The sequence below is a fragment of the Branchiostoma belcheri genome, unplaced genomic scaffold (assembly GCF_001625305.1).
Source record: "Branchiostoma belcheri isolate BF01 breed outbred unplaced genomic scaffold, Haploidv18h27 scaffold72, whole genome shotgun sequence".
NCBI classification, from domain to species: Eukaryota; Metazoa; Chordata; class Leptocardii; order Amphioxiformes; family Branchiostomatidae; genus Branchiostoma; species Branchiostoma belcheri.
The window spans coordinates 1476116-1494058 of record NW_017804376.1 but is presented as its reverse complement, the minus strand read 5'-3'; the positions used below and the strand labels follow the sequence as shown (position 1 = coordinate 1494058).

Sequence of the window (17943 nt, the reverse complement as noted above, 5' to 3'; positions counted from 1 at the left end):
CCTGAGTATCAGCCTTTTTAGTTTTCGTCCGCTCCCCAAGATCCGCTACTGGCCAAAAGCGGATCGTGGGGAGCTGACGAAAGCTAAATAGGCTGACACTCAGGCTAGAGGTAGTGAGGTGACCATGAAAATTATACCACTGCAAAACTTAAACGATTAGTACTAGAGACGGAAGGTTTTGAGAGGCTAGTTTGCTGGAATGTCGTAAAATATCAGTAATTGACTCTGACGTACCTTTGCCAAACACAAGATCAGTATTTAACAAGAATCAATGTTTTTTTTTTTATGGAAACTAAAGCAGAGAAGTAGAGAAGTCACGGACACCAATGTCTTACACAATAACATGGAACACTCGAACAGTACAATTTCACAATCCTAATTCTTTTGTCATTAACTGAGCTAGAAGTGCCAAGGTGAGCAGAAAAAGAACTCTCACCTCAGTTTTACGTACAGACGAACAAATGCCGCAAGTGCAGCACTGTGGATGCTTGTACACATTTTTGTCCAGTGATATATCAGTGTTTATATCCATAAGAATATTTAAAGATAACATTCCACACTACTTCCTTTGTGCATATGTTACAAAAATGGTATACAGATATTTCATAAAGTAAAGGTAAAGGTAAGGTAAAGGTACATAACAACTTATTACCATATTATTGTTTAATACACAGTGATAGCAAAAATATATGATACTGTAACAATAAATGAAATGTAATCATCCAAATTCTTACACTGTTTCGATTGTTTTGCATGGAACAAACATTATATAACTTAATATTAACATTTATACGGGCAGCAACCTTGTAGATCTAAAATTATCAACTATACTATAACGCTACAAATATTAATATACAATTGTACTGAAAATGCAGGTTGAATATTTTTCCCTTGCTAAAATGAAATCAATATCTACATATAACAGTGTGGTAGATTCCTGAAAAATGCATTCTTCGCAGTACAATAAAAAAATTTAAGGATTATGCTGTTTTAATACGATATGTAGTCTTTCCTTTGTTCTGGAAGTGTGCAAAAACGTTGCGAAGCATCTAGCCAGCCTGGCCAGTAGGCTATTTGCACTTATACAGGATTTGGGAGAGGCCCAACCAGTCATGCAAATTACTCAGGGACCATCCATTCATTCTCACGGGCCAGGCATCAAATTTCGCTCCAAGAACTCGTGTAGACACAAGAAATGTTCCTACTTTCTAAGAAATTTATGTGATCTCTCAAAAACACAAAATTAGTGTATTTTTGTTGATGGTTTTGGAGAAATTGTTAGGCAGGGGAGGGTTAGGAGACCCTAATGCGAGCAGAAATGGTCGTTCCCCTGTTGTTTACAGCAGGGAACAGGCGGCCCTTGTGATGACCCCGCCACAGTCTGATAATTTTCGCGCTCACCAACATTTTTTCGCGGCAAAAAAAGAGCTCAGCGTGCCGCTTAGAAAAGCCCCACCCCATACTAACCGCGCCCACTATCTATAGTTTGTGCCTCAAAATCACCCGAATTTTACAACCAAATGCTGGGCGATATTTTTGAGCACGTAGCCGGCTCGCTAATAATTTATTTTTCCTGCTACCGTGGCGCGTTTTGGTCGGGGGAAAAAGGCAACGAGACATATTTGAATACACACTACACCGTCTATCCTTACACAGGAACGAAATAAAATCCGTCTGATTTTGCACGATATTTTCTCTCAGAATACACCCGCAAATCGGCCACGATTCTGACCGATTCCCACACAGATCAAGCTGGAAAGCTTTGTGGCTTAATTACTGAAACAAAGGCGGGCTACATCGAGCTTTCTAGAACCACCGCCGAAACAACTCCCCCAGATAAAACAGAAAATCAGACGATATTTTGTAGAAAAATCGCCGACACGAAACCCAAGCAAACCTTCTGTGAGGATTTTGGTTAAGATCTAACGCTAGGACACTGTGGGTTGGGAAAATGGGCCGTGCCGGCTTGATGGGCGGCTTGCTGAGCTCGGAAAGCGGCGAGCGGGACAAAAATGGAGCCGCGCTTTCTGCCTAACATTCCGACTGCAAGCCAGGCACAACTCAAAAGCGCCATCTTGGATCTCTCGCCAGACGTGACCCGCCGAAAATCGCGCCGAATTTTCCTTCCAAGACGGCGAGGACTACGCGTCAAGATCTGCGAAAAAGACCCTGGATACGCCAAGATTTGGTACTCACCGAAGGTTTTCAGTTTGATGACCCTTCCGAGCGAAAAATCGGTGGAAGTCCACTGGCGGGAAACACCGCGTCGTTCAAACCCACAGATTTGGCGCTATTTTGGTGACGTCACGCGCGAGCTAGACATGACGTAAGTCAGTGGCGCCCTCTAGCAGAAAGGATGTGACTTGCAGCCTCTGAAAAACACCAGCGTGTCGCTCTTTCACAGCGGCATTTTGACAGCATGGTAAAGCAGTTAATCCTTCAAGCAGTTCAAATAATCGACCTTGATCTGCCTGCTATTCTATACGTATGCTGCATCGAACATGCCCGTGTAATTTTTAACTGGTTCAAAACCAGTAACTCTGCAGTGGAATTTTCGAAGTGAAAGCTCATCATTTTCCAGCCCACTCCATTTGAAGAACTTCAAGAACTAGAGATCTAGAATATAAAGGGTTTACAGAATGTATAATGCCCATTTACTACAGCCCAAACGTCTCCAAGAAGATATGGCTTTTTTTTTGCTTCGGCCATAAACTTGCGATACTGAAAACTCAAAAGAACTTCATTATTAATTCCTAGCTCCTGAACTAAAGTAGTTTCCGAAGAAATAAACCAATTCAACACATGAGGCATAGAAATTGCATAGGTTCTTAATTTATTCTTCCCATCAGAATGTGTGATCGCTCTTTTGTTCACCAAAGTTTGCAGACAAAAACGTTCATTGAGTATAATATAATAAGGCACTATTGGCAGCCGTTTGAATAATTCACAAGAACAAATAATGGATACGTATAAGGTTCTGACGCCCTTAACCTTTTAAGTCGACAATATGTAAAGTATTTTTCCCCATACAAAGTTGATGACAATTCAGGCTATTACAGTATTTGTTATCCCCATAGCATGCATATCCCTTTCCGAATATTTCAGTGCCAGTGCTGAACATGCAAGCATCTAACCTTATTGGTATGAAAAGAAGGACTGGAAGCTCATATAGACATACTCGTAGAAATAGAGCGGTATTAGAATGGAACTCTAGATTTATGAACTTATTAACTGTTTGTTGACGTTACTTCTGCATACGTAAATACGAGAGGAACACGGAGTGAGAGGCTATCATAAAATCGCACAAAACGTTAATAACAGGCAAGAATCAAAGTTTGCTTTCTGTAGTATGAAATTCAAGGTTTTCGGGTCAAGTAGAGGAGAGTTTTTCCTCGAACTGCCGAGCGCGCATCCTGAGCGTGCCGAGGCTGGCCAGCCGTCGGTACTCCCCGAGCATTCCTGCCGGGAAGCTCTTCTCCCCGCTCCTCTGGCGTTTCCCCGCGTGCTTGTGGTGGGACGAACCTTCCGTGGGGACTAAAAACAAATCAAATCAAACTTTATTGCACAACAGTCGTCACAGGTACAATGTATGGCAAGTTTTTCAGAGATGCAACATATCAAACTGATATCTACTCTAGCCTCCATAGCATGCCAAAAACTGGGGGTTTAATTTTGGGGGTCTTCAGGGTCTTTGGGAGCTTTTGTGTGCTATTTTGTGATTGCATATAGACAACATAGCCGGCCTGGTTGAATTGCCCATGTTTTTTTGAACTGGGCTAATCAGAAAACAGCCGAAGATCACCAAATCCCCAGTTCTATAAGCCTGCTACAGAGGCTATATCTACTCTAATATCTATCTTATGATGATATCTATCTAATGCTTTAGGTAGGTATCCTTCTGTACTGATGCTAATAAGATTTCTATATGCATGTATCAATCCTTTATTTCTATATTCCAACATTTCATGACCAAATGATGGCGACAGCACACTCAAGTTATATTTTATGCTGCCAACAACACAGAGTACAAATACAGGACAGGGCAATACTAATTAAGTGAGGAAAGTCGTGTTAAGTTCCTTTCCCAAGGGCATCAATACTTGTCTAATACTACACTACTTTATAAACGTGATATATACAAGCTAAGGAACGTGGCTTACATGGTAATATATCTAAATGGATTTATAAAACTAACTACATAATATATACTACGCTATTTTGTGTGTCTGATTCAATATAGTATCAGATGCAGAATACCTGAAACGTCTGCAGAAGGGCCGTCGCCATGGAGACCAGTGGGCAGGAGACCCATCTGTGACGTCACGCCCTCCTGTCGCGTCACGTGTGACGTCACGGAAGCCCCCGGAAGTGACGTCTGGGAGGACTGGACGAAGGTGAGGTGTGACGTCATGAGGGATGCCGGGAGGAGAAAGGGGTGGTGGTGGGAGGCGGCGGTCCAGCCGGATGTGACGTTGTTGGTCTCGGGAAGACCCCCCCTGAGGAGCCTCCGAGCGCTGCAGGAGGAAGACCCGGCGGCCAAGGAACAGTACAGCCCTGAAAAAACATATCAATTAATCAATCAATCAATCAATCAATCAATCAACCAATCAACCAACCAAACTTTATTGTACAGCAATTGCAACAGGTACAATGTATGGCAAGTTCTTAAGAAGTACTAAATATATCCAACGTATATCTACACTATTGCTTACAACAATGCTATTGGACAAGAACAAGTTGTACTCGTAGTTAGAACTGTAGCATCGATGGCTTGTCAAACATTTTGACATTCTATTAGGTACTTAATGATGATCATCAAGTGAGCAAAGTACCTTGCACAAAATTGAGAAGACAGTGAAGTAATTTGACGATACATGTCCACATAGATGTAACGTTATCACTTTTGACAGCAGCAAAAGTCGTCTTACAATCCTTTGACTTTTGCTCTAGTTTGTGGAACCAAATGAAAATCACATTAAGAGCTAATATATAAAACTTATGCGCACACTGTAATATCGCACATAAAACGGCTTCCTATAAACGGATCCAGGTCTATACGTTTTCTGTTGACAAGAACAAAACAAAGAGAAGTTGAGAGGATACAACGAAAACTTACTGTTCAGCTGGTCAGCAGAGCGCCGGGGTGTTTCGCGCTTGCGCCACTTGGCCCGTCTGTTCTGGAACCAAACCTGTCAAATAGACCGATCCTGAGTGTCCATCACAATTCAACCAAAGAGAGATTGACAGTTATCTTTTCAACCAATAAGAGGGTGGCAATTAGCGGTTAAACCAATTAAAGACTGGCTACATGATATCGGTCTTTTATTCCGAAATAGGGGAGGTAATTTTCATTATAGTCCCTCATGCCAAGCATCCATCATATTTGATTAGCCCAATCAGCTCCAATTTACCATAATTGTGTTATTAGCCCTGAGCTGAATATCCCGTATTTAATGTCTACGTGATTGTTTTACACGACGAGTTTGGCTCAACTTCTTGCTTTCGAAAGACCTAATCAATGAGGATAAAATGTACGTACTGAAAATACGTTAAAAAGCACGTAAAAATATACAACAGTTAATCAAAAAACGATTACAGAGAAAATAGTTTAACCAGAAATCATCAAAACTTTAGTATCCTTTATATGGCGACAGTTTCTCCTGTTACAGACTATTTACATGGGTAAGTTATCGACTAATTAGTTAACTACAGCATAACTCATTAACCAACCTGAACCCTGGCCTCGCTCAAGTTCAGCCTCATGGCCAGCTCCTCTCGCGCAAAGACGTCTGGGTAGGGAGCTCGTTCGAAGGCCTTCTCCAGTTCTTCTAGCTGGTAGGTCGAAAACGTCGTTCTGTGATGAGAAAATAAAAAAAATCGTAGATTTCAAACTTCCGTATGTACTTATAGGTTTGATTTTCTTCAAACAGTTTCAGGGTAGCAAAACTGGACTTTTAAAGTCAATTTTTTGGTATGATTGTTTTAATGTAGTAAGTTGAATCAACCATACATAACTGGGAGGCAAAATATTATGCATGTAGCTGACGGAAAAGGGTTGCTCAGCTCGCCCTATACTACTCACCTGTACCTGGTCTTTTTCTTCTTCCCTCCCCTCTCGTCTTTATCGCCGGTGTCTTCCTCTTCGTTTGTCTGCGGTGACCTTGACTTGTGCTTAAGTTCAGCTTTAGAGGTCACGACGGTGGGTGGTGGGCTCTTGTTGCTCACGGTTTCTTCGATTAAAACGACTGTGGTGTTAGAATAGAACGTAAGTTATTGAAAAGGATAATTAACTGCAACCACTTGTAATCGTCGTTATATGTCACATCTCTTCTTCTAGTGTACGTGTAAGCAACATTACCACATCTATATATATACTATAGCCTGACAAAACTTGAATCGTGCTTCCAGCGACCATGCGTGTATCCAGTATACTTTATCCAGAACCATGCTCAAACAAGATTCTGTATACTACTAGTGCATGCATTTCCAGAATTTACGGTGCCAAATACTAGTAGAGTTAGACACGCAGAGACTATCCAGAACAGTGCCTGATCCTAATCCAAACCCATTCAAGCATAAGGCCACACCAATTTAATTTGTTGGTTCTCGGATTCGCCTCTTCATTTTTTTCTGATTTGCAAAAAAAAAAAGCTTCTGGTTCTGAATCAACTCAAAAATGCTCATATTTTGCCCCCAACAGTTGAGGAAATTCCTTTTCTTCCTAGTTGTTTCAGTTTTTCCATCTATCAATGCAGTGGTTTGATTAAAAGTTCAAAATTTGATTTAATTCGTTAAATTTTTACTTTAAATTTTAACCCAGCCTTTTTCGTTGACTTCATTGCTCATATTGTAGAACTTGGGGCTATAATAGGATGCCTAGACCTGTTTTTATTTTTTATTTTTTTTCGCCCTGTCGCTTCATATTTTTTCTGAAAAAATCCGAGAACCAACGAATTACATTTTAACCCAGCCTTTTTCGTTGACTTCATGGCTCATATTGTAGCACTTGGGGCTATAATAGGATGCCTAGACCTGTTTTTATTTTTTATTTTTTTTCGCCCTGTCGCTTCATATTTTTTCTAAAAAAATCCGAGAACCAACGAATTAAATTGGTGTGGCCTAAAGCTAGACATGCACAGTTCTGGATACGGTAGTCACTCACTGACTAGGCCCCTAGTTAGACTGTTGGGAGAGATTATATAATCATTGGCTAAATCTATACTATCTCTATAATATTTCCCTTTTTTTTGTTCCACGGCATTTGTGACATCAGGTAACAAGTAAAACGCTAAACTGTAACAAAACGTTATATCATGAGTGAAATGGCTATATAATTATTCCATTTCACTTCACATTAAGCCCGGTTTCCCACGTCATTATAACATTATAACACCTATCCCTAAATCGTTAATGATGCGAACAGTAATAATAGGCATATAGCCTTTCTCAGGATAGCCCTATCAGGATAAATACAGACATACAAAGAAATACAAAAGGACAAGTAACGTACATTGGCCGGAACTCTAATACTAGTCAACATGGATTCTAAAGTTACTTTTCTACATAGGTTAAACCTCGTCTCGTCTCCGAATGATGTTTAAATGGATCTGTTAGATATCTGTATCTGTATAGCCGGTATAACTGCCCTTCGGCGTAACACACCAGCTTCGCGGGCACGTGGCGCGGCGGCAGCTGGCTATATTACACCGAACGTCTTGTTACACCTAACCCTTGAACATCTAACTCTGAACATTGTTTAAAGCTAGTGATAATGCACCTACTGTACTTGTTGACAGCGATATACATGTATGTTAGATACCGGTTCTATTGGGAACCTCAAAACGTCTCACCGTCCTGTTCCCTGTCCTCCCGTGCAGGTGTGGGTTCTCTGACGTCATGCTCTCCCCAGCCGAGGATGTCCCTGACGGAAAACCCCGTCAGACGCCGTGACATCGAGGCGGCAGGGTTAGAAGTCATCCCCGCCGACGTTTCCAGACTTCTCTCCGTCAAAATCGTTCCCCCAAAAGTCGTCAAAGATACAGCGGTGCTTCCTTCCTCCTGAGGTTGAAAGCGTCTCCGTCGCAGATTTGATAAAGATATGAAAGTCTACGGGATTCTTGACAAGATAGAGCTTCGGTAACTTTGCTCCAAACTGAAAGAGAGAATTTTTACAAACTCTCCTCCGGCATAAAAAGCTAGGCAGGCCCAGAGTGCCGTTTGCGATGTCCGTGCTGAATGTAGCAGATATTTTGTCGACGGTTGATTCGATGAAAGCGACGGTCCATCCACTACAGAAGACCACGAAGTTACAACAGAAAACGGCAAAGTCAGGACCAGTTACGACTGCTTCTCACCCCTCTATATACACGACTAGACCTCTACCCAGCTCGTTATAGCCCCGTACATTATTCTCTCAGAGGCGTAACGTCACTAACAATGCCCGGAGATGGGGGTAAATTGGTCCCCATTATAAGGATTGACCCTTTGGGCAGCTGATCTAACTGGTGATAATTGCTCAATTATATCTAGGAGAAGATAAATAACAGTTAGACAGACGTCTGAATTGAAAATTGAAGCCGAACCTATGTATTATACTAGTTTTAGAACCCATGTTTTAGATTAGTATAAGAGGTCCTGTCAATAGATGTACGTTACTACTACTTTTGTATTTTTTTTAAAGTCTGTAGGACATGGATGTACAATAAAGGCTATCTGTTGATAATATTAGATAAAAGAAGTCAGATTATTAACTCGTGGTAGCAATCAACTATATTTCAGCATAGCTTTCATGGAAACTTTACCGTAATATGAAAGAAATTCGAAAGTGTTGAAACTTGCCATGGTAACGTCATCTAAAACATAACTCATGTTAAGTGGCTTTAATTCGATGCAGAACTGGACAACTTTAATAGAAATTGTTTCACTCTTTTGTTTCATACACCAAGGACATTATACACAGAATATAATGTCCTTGCTTACTCATAGCTTAAATGGCTTGAAGAAATTTCTTTTACTAGAATTATCATCTGTAGTTAGTATCATCTATGGCTAGCAATTACCTAAGAGCAAGCGATGTTGACCATGTTGGCACAGGATATTTCCCGACCACCATTTGTGATAAACGGTCTCGTTATCTCATCAGGATCAATTTCAGCCATTTCCTACTCCTAATGCTTCACGCATGTATTACGTAAGTATGTATGTGTTATTAACTTAGGGTTATTTCAAGGGGACAAATTGAGTGGATGGTGGCAGAGTCCAAACGCGACGGTCCCTAGGGGTAGTCATTTGCGAACAGAAAGACAGACAGGCAAACATATTTAAAGAACTTCAAGGGATAGAGGAAGAAAGAGATCAACGCACAGAGATACACAGAGAGAGAGAGAGACAGACAGACAGACAGACAGAGACAGAGAAAGGGCTCCTCATGCACACACTGAAACTCCATCTACATACGGCTGTATAATATGTATGTCGGCCATGGACATTGTTTTAACGTTGTGCACCCCTCATATACACATGTAGATGCATGTGCAGAGAAGCAAACCTACACATTTCAACATTGTATACTTCTAGTTTTCTTTTGTTACAAAATGTCGTTTTTGTCAGCGAGAAAACGTCACGACTTTACCTCCAACCCAACATCTGCTTGGAGATCAAAATTCAGGTGTCAACAGGATGATTATGTCATCTGTCATCATTTCCTGGCTCCTGGCCGAACACCAAAACGGTGAGGAATTATCTCCCAGTTTCCCCGGGCAACAATCCCGTCCAATTTGGCATTACAGCCGGCCGCGCAGTGACCCGTACTGGGCATTAATCTTGGCGGGGCGCTTCATTCAGCGGGCAATTTCTGTCACAATTATTGTCAGAGTAAAAAAAGAAAAGCAAACAGTAAACCGCAAAGGGGACTACTTATTAGAACAAAGTATAGGTGCACGGTACCTCGTCCTGCTTTATTTCCAACAAAACGTTAGCCGTTTGCAGATAGATAAGCCAAACTGACAGCAAATATAGCTCGGAATATTGAACCCTACATAGATTTCAAGGCAACCCATTTGTACTTCTTTGAATGGGGATACAAAGATATAGAGGGGCGTATTTACGCTTAGTTATCATCACCGCAACCACAAGGGTCATTCCGACGTGTGACAGTTTTTAGTGAGCTTATGGAGACAGCGTTTTCAACTCAAAACATACAAAAGAGATATCATATCACAAAGGAACATATCCATCGTGACTGTGAACGTTGAAAAAATACAGGTAATATTGCTATTTAAACGAATGTCTTTATCTAATTATGATTGATAGAATCCATTCATAAATCGTACCTTTATGTACATGTATCTGCCAATGGTTTGCGACACTCCATATCAACTTTTTTTATACACATGCATGATTCTCAGCCAACTGATCGTTTATTTTATTATCTACCAGCCCTGTCTACCCGTATTTGATGTAGTATGAAAGGATGTAAGGAGTGTCCATGACCCTTGTGTCTTCAATTTGTCGGCGAGCCAGCTGCACAAACTGATCCCGCCTACAGCAGTCTGTATACGGTTATTAACCCGAACAATGGGCAAAACCAACAACCCATCACTGCCCTATTGTCCCGCACAGATGTGGCGTGATACTGTATTTCTTTTCTCTCACACAAAAGCAGTTTAATAGCCTCCACCAGGCCTTTCTACGGGAATACGGATCGTAGAATTCGGCAAAAAATAGAGTAAAATTGGCCAGGGCAGTCCGGCCGCGGGGAGGTAGTTTCTTTCCCTCCGAAGGCGCGACCTGTCAAACCTACAAGGCGGCCAAACTCCCCTGGCAAATATTCTCCTATATATATATCCAGCGTAGTTAGTCCGGTAGAGACTATACAAAAGCAGTACGGAGTTGGCTTGAGTGCAAGGACTAGCCTAAAGGGGACTCGACATAAATCGTTGTTTATAGCGCGTGTACAATCGTGGGTGACGCGTTACTCACAGCTAACCGCTGATGACGACTTGTGGCCATTCACGATGCTCAACAGGTGGAAAATGCGTCCCGACTGGGTTTTACAAGCGTCCGACTATAAGCAATTTGTCCATCCGTGTTTCAACATTGTCAGGTTGATGATCAAATTAGAGTAAGGCGTTAGGTTTCTTTGTTGTTTGTATGTGTAGCGAGAGTAAGGCCATGTTGATTTGATTATATGGATGACATCCTCCGGGAGCCCCAAAACTGATGCGCGCGTGCGAATAAAAAAAGTTTTGCAAAAAAAAGTTGTTTTCATTATGAAATCTACGTGGTCATGAGGGTTGAACAAATGGGACAGAATATGGTTTGGCGAATAATCTAATCTTCAAGTTCATTTCCTTACAATTTCGTCTTTTTTTGTTTGATTTTGGCATTCTACGACATTGGTATAGTTTTGACTTATTTTTTTGTAACTTACGGTATATTTTTGCTCATTTTACAACTGTTTTGTACGATTTACAGTATGGTTGAAAACTCTTTTTTTTTTGGAAACGGCCGAAAATTCATGCGCGCGCGGATATGTCATCCATATAATCAAATCAACATGGCCTAAGCGAGAATTAGGCTTCTGTAGTGTCTACAACCTACAGTGGGTGTCACTCAAACACAGACGGAAAATGTCCTGACTTTCCATGATGTACAAACTGACTAATAAACCGATTGACGTACAAACTACATGCATTAAGTAATTCAAATACCAGCTGAGAAAATAAAAGAACAAGAAATAGTTATGCCTTCAAGTAAAAGAGTTTTGGGGTGTTCAAGAACTCCATATGACGTTAACTATAGTAAAGTGGAACTTACTGCCACAAAGACCAGTAGGTGCACTAAACTAGACAAGGCTTGCAGTTAGATGTTCAAATGTTTTTATAGGTGTAACGTTAACTGGTCGTTCAGTGTATTGTAACCAGATTGCGTGCCTTAGACACATCTCCTTCATTGTCATGAAGTTGAAACACTACATCACAAACTCTTCATTCATTCAATCCATTTTTATTGTGACTAATTTCAGGTATAAATCATTTTCAAACGAGTGCTCATTTAGCTCTTCCTCTGCCTCCCCTCCCCTGGTTGAAACAGATGTTTCAGCCATGTGTAAGGGAGGGGGGGGGGTATACTCCCGATATTGTTGGTAGTCTACCAGGAGAGCTAGATGTACATGTAGTGGAGTGACTAGCCTCCGTAGCAGGCTTATTTTATACTGGAGGGTTGGTGGTCTTCGGCTGTTTTCTGATGCCCAGTCAAAAACAGGGGTTATTCAACCAGGCGGGCTATCTTGTTTATATGCAATCAGAACATAGCACATAAAAGATCCCAAAGACACTGAAGACCCCAAAACCCCCAGTTTTTGGCATGCTATGGAGGCTATGGAGTGACGCAGGTTTAGTTGCGGGACATGGTGTTGTCCATCCACTGGCGGAGGTCGGTGACGCGCGCGTACACGCCCGGCAGCGTGGTGTGACAACGGGAGCTTCCCCAGGACACAACTCCCACCAGGGTCCAGGCGCCGTCCTTCTGGCACACCAGCGGGCCGCCAGAGTCACCCTGGAGGGGCACACAAAAAAGAGAAAAACGTTAGAAACAAGATATTTAAGAATCAAATATTTCAAGGCTGTCTTAAATCCTTGTGGATTGTTGGTTTTGTTAAAACCTGCTTGAATTGTCCAGCATTAAAATGGGGTCTCGACTCGGAATCAAGAGGTCCCGGGTTCGAGTCCTGACATGCCACCAATCTTGTGCCATTGAGAAAGCACTTTACACGACTTTCCTCACTTCGCTCAGGTGAAAATAAGTATGATATTGTCCCCTGCGTTGGTGGCGGCATAAATATGGGTTGAAAATACTTGAGTGTATCCCCACCACGTCTTGTGATTACATGTTGGAATAAAAAAAAATATGTTGTCATGAAAGTTCATCTGTGTTGGTAGTTACATGTTTAAAGTTAAACCTTTTTGTCCTACATTGAACCGCGACGGGGGCCAACATCGTCTACAAGATACCTTTGACCCAGTGTTGACGTCACACTTCAAAGAAGCCACGTGACAAGCTTCACTGGGTCAGTCTACTGAGGAAGACCAGAGTGACTGGTCGAAAGCTCTAGGTGAGAGAATCTTTGTGTTGAACCAAATGTTTTAACTTTAAACAAAAAATATGTTGTTCTCACCATGCAGGAAGAAGACGTCCCCTCGGCCCCGGCGCAGATCATCCTGTCCGTGATGTAGCCGGGCCAGGCGTCCGAGCAGGCCGGCGTGCCCACCAGGGGCAGCTCAGCCTGCTGCAGCTGGTCAGGGGTGAACTGGCCTAAAGAAAAAAAAAGTAAGAGAATAGTTAAACTCTTTGTTGACCGTCTGGCTGCTCCGTCTGGTTACTTTATGATGCTAGGGTTGAATTGTCTTAAGATTTGGTATGTGGGTAGGCCTTGATTAAACCTCGAAATTACATGTATTAGATTTTTGGCCCCCTGCAATCTGCTGGCGGCTTGGTACTATGGTACTGCATGCAGTGGACAAGTCTATAAAGGAGGCTACCAAAAACATAGCCTTCTTGGCGAAGGTAACGATAACTGTACTTAGCCTCTACCAGCGGCTTCGGGAGGCGGCTGGAAAGAGTAGAAATTGGCCGATAGAGAGATAATATGCCGGGGGAATTGGTCCGCTAGAGAGTACAGTTTGCCGCACCAGTTTCTACTCTTTCCAGTCGCCTCCCGAAGCCTGATAGAGGAGGGGGACTGCATGCCCTTTTTCGTAAGGCGAAATCAGGTCTTTTTAGTCGTTGTTATCCGTAGGCAGCCTTCCCCAAAATCAACGTAATTCGTAATAGTACATTAGCCGCAAAGCGTAAGGTCGTAATCAGCTCTGAGACTTTAACGTAATCCGTAATCGGCGGCGAAAATTTTGCGTAATTCGTAATCACTACCCCCATGCAGGCCCTCAAAGAGAATTAACTCCACTCACTGGTGGAACGAAGCAGTCCCCAGCCAGACACCATGCAGCGCATTCCGGCAGGGAAGGACGCCTCGTCCCCGTACTCAGCCACGCACACGGGGTGGACGGTCTCACCCATAACGGCGGGGGTGGCCAGCTTCAGCAGGCAGATGTCGTAGTCGATGGTGTTGGAGTCGTACTGAGTGTGGCAGAACTTCCCGGCGATGCGCAGGCGCTGGATGGCCTCGGAGCCGCCGCCCTTGTCGTGTTCCCCCAGGATGACGTAATCGTCGGTGATGCTGCAGACGACAAGAAGGGATGTGAGATACAGATATAGTTTACAACTAGAGAAGTAACATTTGCAAAGCAAATGCATAATGTTTACCTTCGAACATGGTCTGCCCTGTTATTTTTTTACTCAAACACATTCACATACATGTACTACTAGTATATGGTGACAGGAGTAGAGCAGACCATGAAATTGCAACATTATGTAACCCAACACCAGTCACCATGGTGGCAGACGTCAACAAATCATGCCATTGGCCAGGTCAGAGGTTAGTGTTTGGAACGGAAGAGGAGGAAGAAACTGAGTAAAAACAATATGTTATGTAGATGTTCAAGGGTTAGGTATAACAAGTCGTTCGGTGTGATATAGTCAGCTACCGCCGCGCCACGTGCCCGCGAAGCTGGCGTGTTACGCTGAGGGTTGGTTATAGTAACTTATACCGGCTATACAGATACAGAGGCTGGTGTGTTACGAAGAAGGCTGGTTATACCGGCTATAGAGTTACAGGTACAGATACAGAATTCATGCTAGCCTGACAAGGGCTAAAGATAGAGTACAAGAGAAAGGGTTTCTGTACCTGGGATCACAGTGAGCCGCGGTGACGACCCACTCGGAGTTCAGAAGGGAACCGCCGCAGTAGTGAAAGCCTGAAGAAGTCTGCAGAAATGGTGAAGAAAACGAAGAGTTTGAATCAAGGCATTTTGTAGTACGTTGTTTGAAGACTATTATATTAAAATGACTTCGATTGGGGAGGTAAAGGCAGTGGAAGGAGAGGGATGGGCTCCACCTTGTGTCCTAGACACAGTAGATAACGACCCACTACCACAGTCCCTCCTCAAAAAAGGGTATGAGACTAACTTTCCCTTTTTTCCTTAAACTACCCGGTGGGGTATCGGTTTAGACAGACATGTGCAAAAGATCTTGTTGCCTTACCTGGAGAGACACCTGCCAGGGCCAGCTGTGCGGGTTGGCCTCTTGTCCGCCAACGATTCGCTCCGAAGCGAAGTCGTACACCAGCCGTTTCGTCATGAGCGGCGAGATGGCGGGCGTGCCGCAGGATTGGGCTGCATGCGGACAACATGGAGTAATACGTTATGGTGCTAGTCTCCACCAGACACTTTTGCAGGTTGAACAAATAGTAGAAATCGGGCTAAGAAGAATGTAGCTGGCCAGGGTAGTTAGTCGGCCATAGAGGGTCCAGTTTGCCTATTTATTCAGCCTGCAAAAGTGTCTTGTGGAGACTATAATACGTTCTGGTACGGTCACATTTGTCGTATGTACGAGTACATGTAATCTCCAAGCAGATTCTGTAGGGCAAGGAGAGTCTATATTGGCCTCCTGTATCCATTCGTGGGGCGGCAAGCGGTTAATACAGAAGGCCAATGGATGCGGCCCCCTTGTCCCACGGAATCTGCTTTGAGATTAGTCGTAGGCCGTTCTAAGATTTTGACATCATACACTTTTCAAGCAGGCTTTGACAGACCCAATCGCCGATAATGTAATCTCCAAGCAGGTTACAGTCTATTGCCTGGAAGAAATCTACTTCGAGATTACAGAATCTAAGACAGCCTTTTCAGCACCGAAACGGCTGAATTTTGCGGGACACATGCACGGCCATCGAAGGAATGCCGTGAAGTTTGCCAAAAAGTATATTAATATCACCTAAATACATAAACATCAGATAACTTGAAGAAAGAAAGAGATTCTAAAGAAAAAAATTACCCTTGGCGTAAGACACCAGAGAAAGGACACACAGAAGCCAGATCATCTTGCTTGGAGACTCACAACACCTTGTAGAATCGGCTTTCGGAGTGATGAAAGAACCTGGCATTGGCGCCGGTATTTATACAAAACGTGTGGCAGTAACCCAGAGAAAAGGACAGATGGTCGCGCTTTTGATGTGACGTGAAGATAGATTTATCAATTTATCATTTCCTGAGAGTTAACCGGAGTGTTTGCCTGTTAAACTTGTTATTTTCAAGAATAACAGCTTGATATATTGTATCACTAAATACTACTTAAGACCTTAGGTTAAGATGTTCAACTAATTTTACATGAGTATGTTGTGATGTTATGATGCTATGATGTTATGTTGTTACGTTACGTTACGTTACATTATGTTATGTTATATTTTGTTACGCTGTACCATAAAACTCATGGAGCATCCCAACCTGCAATTAAGCTGGTGTGTTACGTCGAGGGGCAGTTATACAAGCTATACAGATACAGAAGCTGGTGTGTTAAGCCAAGGGTTGGTTAAAACGTCTATACAGATATAGATACAGATATGGGTACTTAAGATAACAGTACAGTAGTGTAGGATGTATAAGGTCAAGGACGAAAAGCGTGTCTTAACGTGTAAAATGGTCACCAACTTTCAGTCGTATGAAGCATCTTCTAATGATCCACAGCCAAGACACACGCTCAGCATCTTTGGGACACATTAGATGAATGCAGATACTTTTATGAGCCCGAACCTTTACGCCAAGGACGCGGATAATATACGTCGTACGTACGATCGCAAACTGATGACACTCTTGCGATAGTCGTTTTCTGCTTGAAAATTGTACGACATTAAAACCGTGAGGACGGCCTAGCACGAACGTGGCCGTGCCCAAACACAAGTGAACGTGTCCTCAGGTGGCTGTGTGGTATGTTATTCAGTAATCTCCAAGCAGATCCTACGGTGGCAAGGCCCGAGGAGTGTCCATTAGCCAACGAATGGACACTCCTCTGGCCAATGGATACTAGTGCTGCCTTGCCACCTTAGGATCTGCTTGGAGATAAACTTTAAGCATCGTTAGAAGTACGGCCTACTTATAACTCGAGAGTTTTCAAGTCCAGAGCAAACATGTGGAGAGGTGGCCGTTATCAGCCAGTGCTTAGCTGATGGTGGTCATTTCCTTGCGAATGGAACATACGGAGAACTACTTATGCAATACTTATGAACCATCTCGAAAAATGATATTTTTATAACATACCAAGGACATTATACACAGATACATATACACAGGCTCTGGTCCTGTAGGCTCTTCCAGGTCGCCCCACTCGCTAAAATCTTCTACTTAAAGATTAATTTGCTATCTCTGCAGAGATATCGGTCAATCTAATCTCCAAGCAGATCATACGGTGGCCAGGCAGTATCCATCAGCCACCGAAGGACACTCCTCTGGTCAGTGGATATTGTCTTGCCACTGTATGATCTGCTTTAAGATCAGGGCAAATTCTTAGACAGAGTTTGTTCTTCAACCCAAATCACCAGTGTTTGATCTGACGTCCTTTCGGGGTCCCCAGCGGTCATTTATCGGTGGGCTCTGATTGGTCGTGGTGTTTATAGGATTTTAATTCAATCCCCACTGGTAAATTATGGCCTCACGATAGCCAATTTGTAATGGGGAGATCTGATTGGCCAACGCCTAGTGGCTGTATGATAATGCATGGTGTTCACTTGTCAGGATCACGAATACTTATTTACATGTCAGCTACTCTTCATTTCGTCCGGAATTCTTTAAGATTCGTGCTAATGCTTAGGCGCCCCTGGCCTAGCCGACGAATCTTAAACACTGTGTAAATTTTGCTCCATCAAACTGCCGCATACAACTGTGCTTGCTTCAACGTTATATTTATGGTTATATAATCCCCAAGCAGATTCTCTAGGGCGAGTGAGTCTGTATTCGCCGCCTGTATCCATTGGGTACCACCTTGGAGGCGTATTGG

The 17943-nt window shown here is 42.9% G+C and overlaps 2 protein-coding genes across 2 annotated transcripts; both read right to left on the bottom strand.

Annotated features, from left to right (window-relative positions):
- Window positions 1-3370: 3370 nt before the first annotated feature.
- Window positions 3371-8193, bottom strand: LOC109485005 (paired box protein Pax-6-like). Its single transcript, XM_019788380.1, has 6 exons — window positions 7851-8193; window positions 6083-6245; window positions 5731-5854; window positions 5117-5189; window positions 4258-4554; window positions 3371-3534 (listed from the first exon to the last, which is right to left on the bottom strand). The coding sequence occupies exons 1-6, from the start codon at window positions 7975-7977 to the stop codon at window positions 3371-3373; spliced, it is 948 nt and encodes a 315-aa protein (XP_019643939.1). The 5' UTR covers window positions 7978-8193.
- A 3805-nt stretch (window positions 8194-11998) lies between these two features.
- Window positions 11999-16074, bottom strand: LOC109484998 (chymotrypsinogen A-like). Its single transcript, XM_019788370.1, has 6 exons — window positions 15949-16074; window positions 15160-15290; window positions 14804-14883; window positions 13968-14236; window positions 13178-13314; window positions 11999-12558 (listed from the first exon to the last, which is right to left on the bottom strand). Exons 1-6 carry the CDS (start codon window positions 16055-16057, stop codon window positions 12397-12399), a joined length of 888 nt encoding a protein of 295 aa, XP_019643929.1. The 5' UTR covers window positions 16058-16074; the 3' UTR covers window positions 11999-12396.
- Between the last annotated feature and the right edge of the window lie 1869 nt (window positions 16075-17943).

Excerpts from the sequence above, each read along its gene's own strand:
- LOC109485005 (XM_019788380.1), bottom strand. The coding sequence starts at position 7,977 with ATGACTTCTAACCCTGCCGCCTCGATGTCACGGCGTCTGACGGGGTTT. Across the intron at positions 5,855-6,082 it reads AAGAAAAAGACCAGGTACAG|AACGACGTTTTCGACCTACC; the intron begins GTGAGTAGTATA and ends TTCTCATCACAG. Across the intron at positions 4,555-5,116 it reads CTCTGCTGACCAGCTGAACA|GGCTGTACTGTTCCTTGGCC; the intron begins GTAAGTTTTCGT and ends ATGTTTTTTCAG.
- LOC109484998 (XM_019788370.1), bottom strand. The coding sequence starts at position 16,057 with ATGCCAGGTTCTTTCATCACTCCGAAAGCCGATTCTACAAGGTGTTGT. Across the intron at positions 15,291-15,948 it reads TCTGGTGTCTTACGCCAAGG|CCCAATCCTGCGGCACGCCC; the intron begins GTAATTTTTTTC and ends GTCCGCATGCAG. Across the intron at positions 14,884-15,159 it reads CCTGGCAGGTGTCTCTCCAG|ACTTCTTCAGGCTTTCACTA; the intron begins GTAAGGCAACAA and ends CCATTTCTGCAG.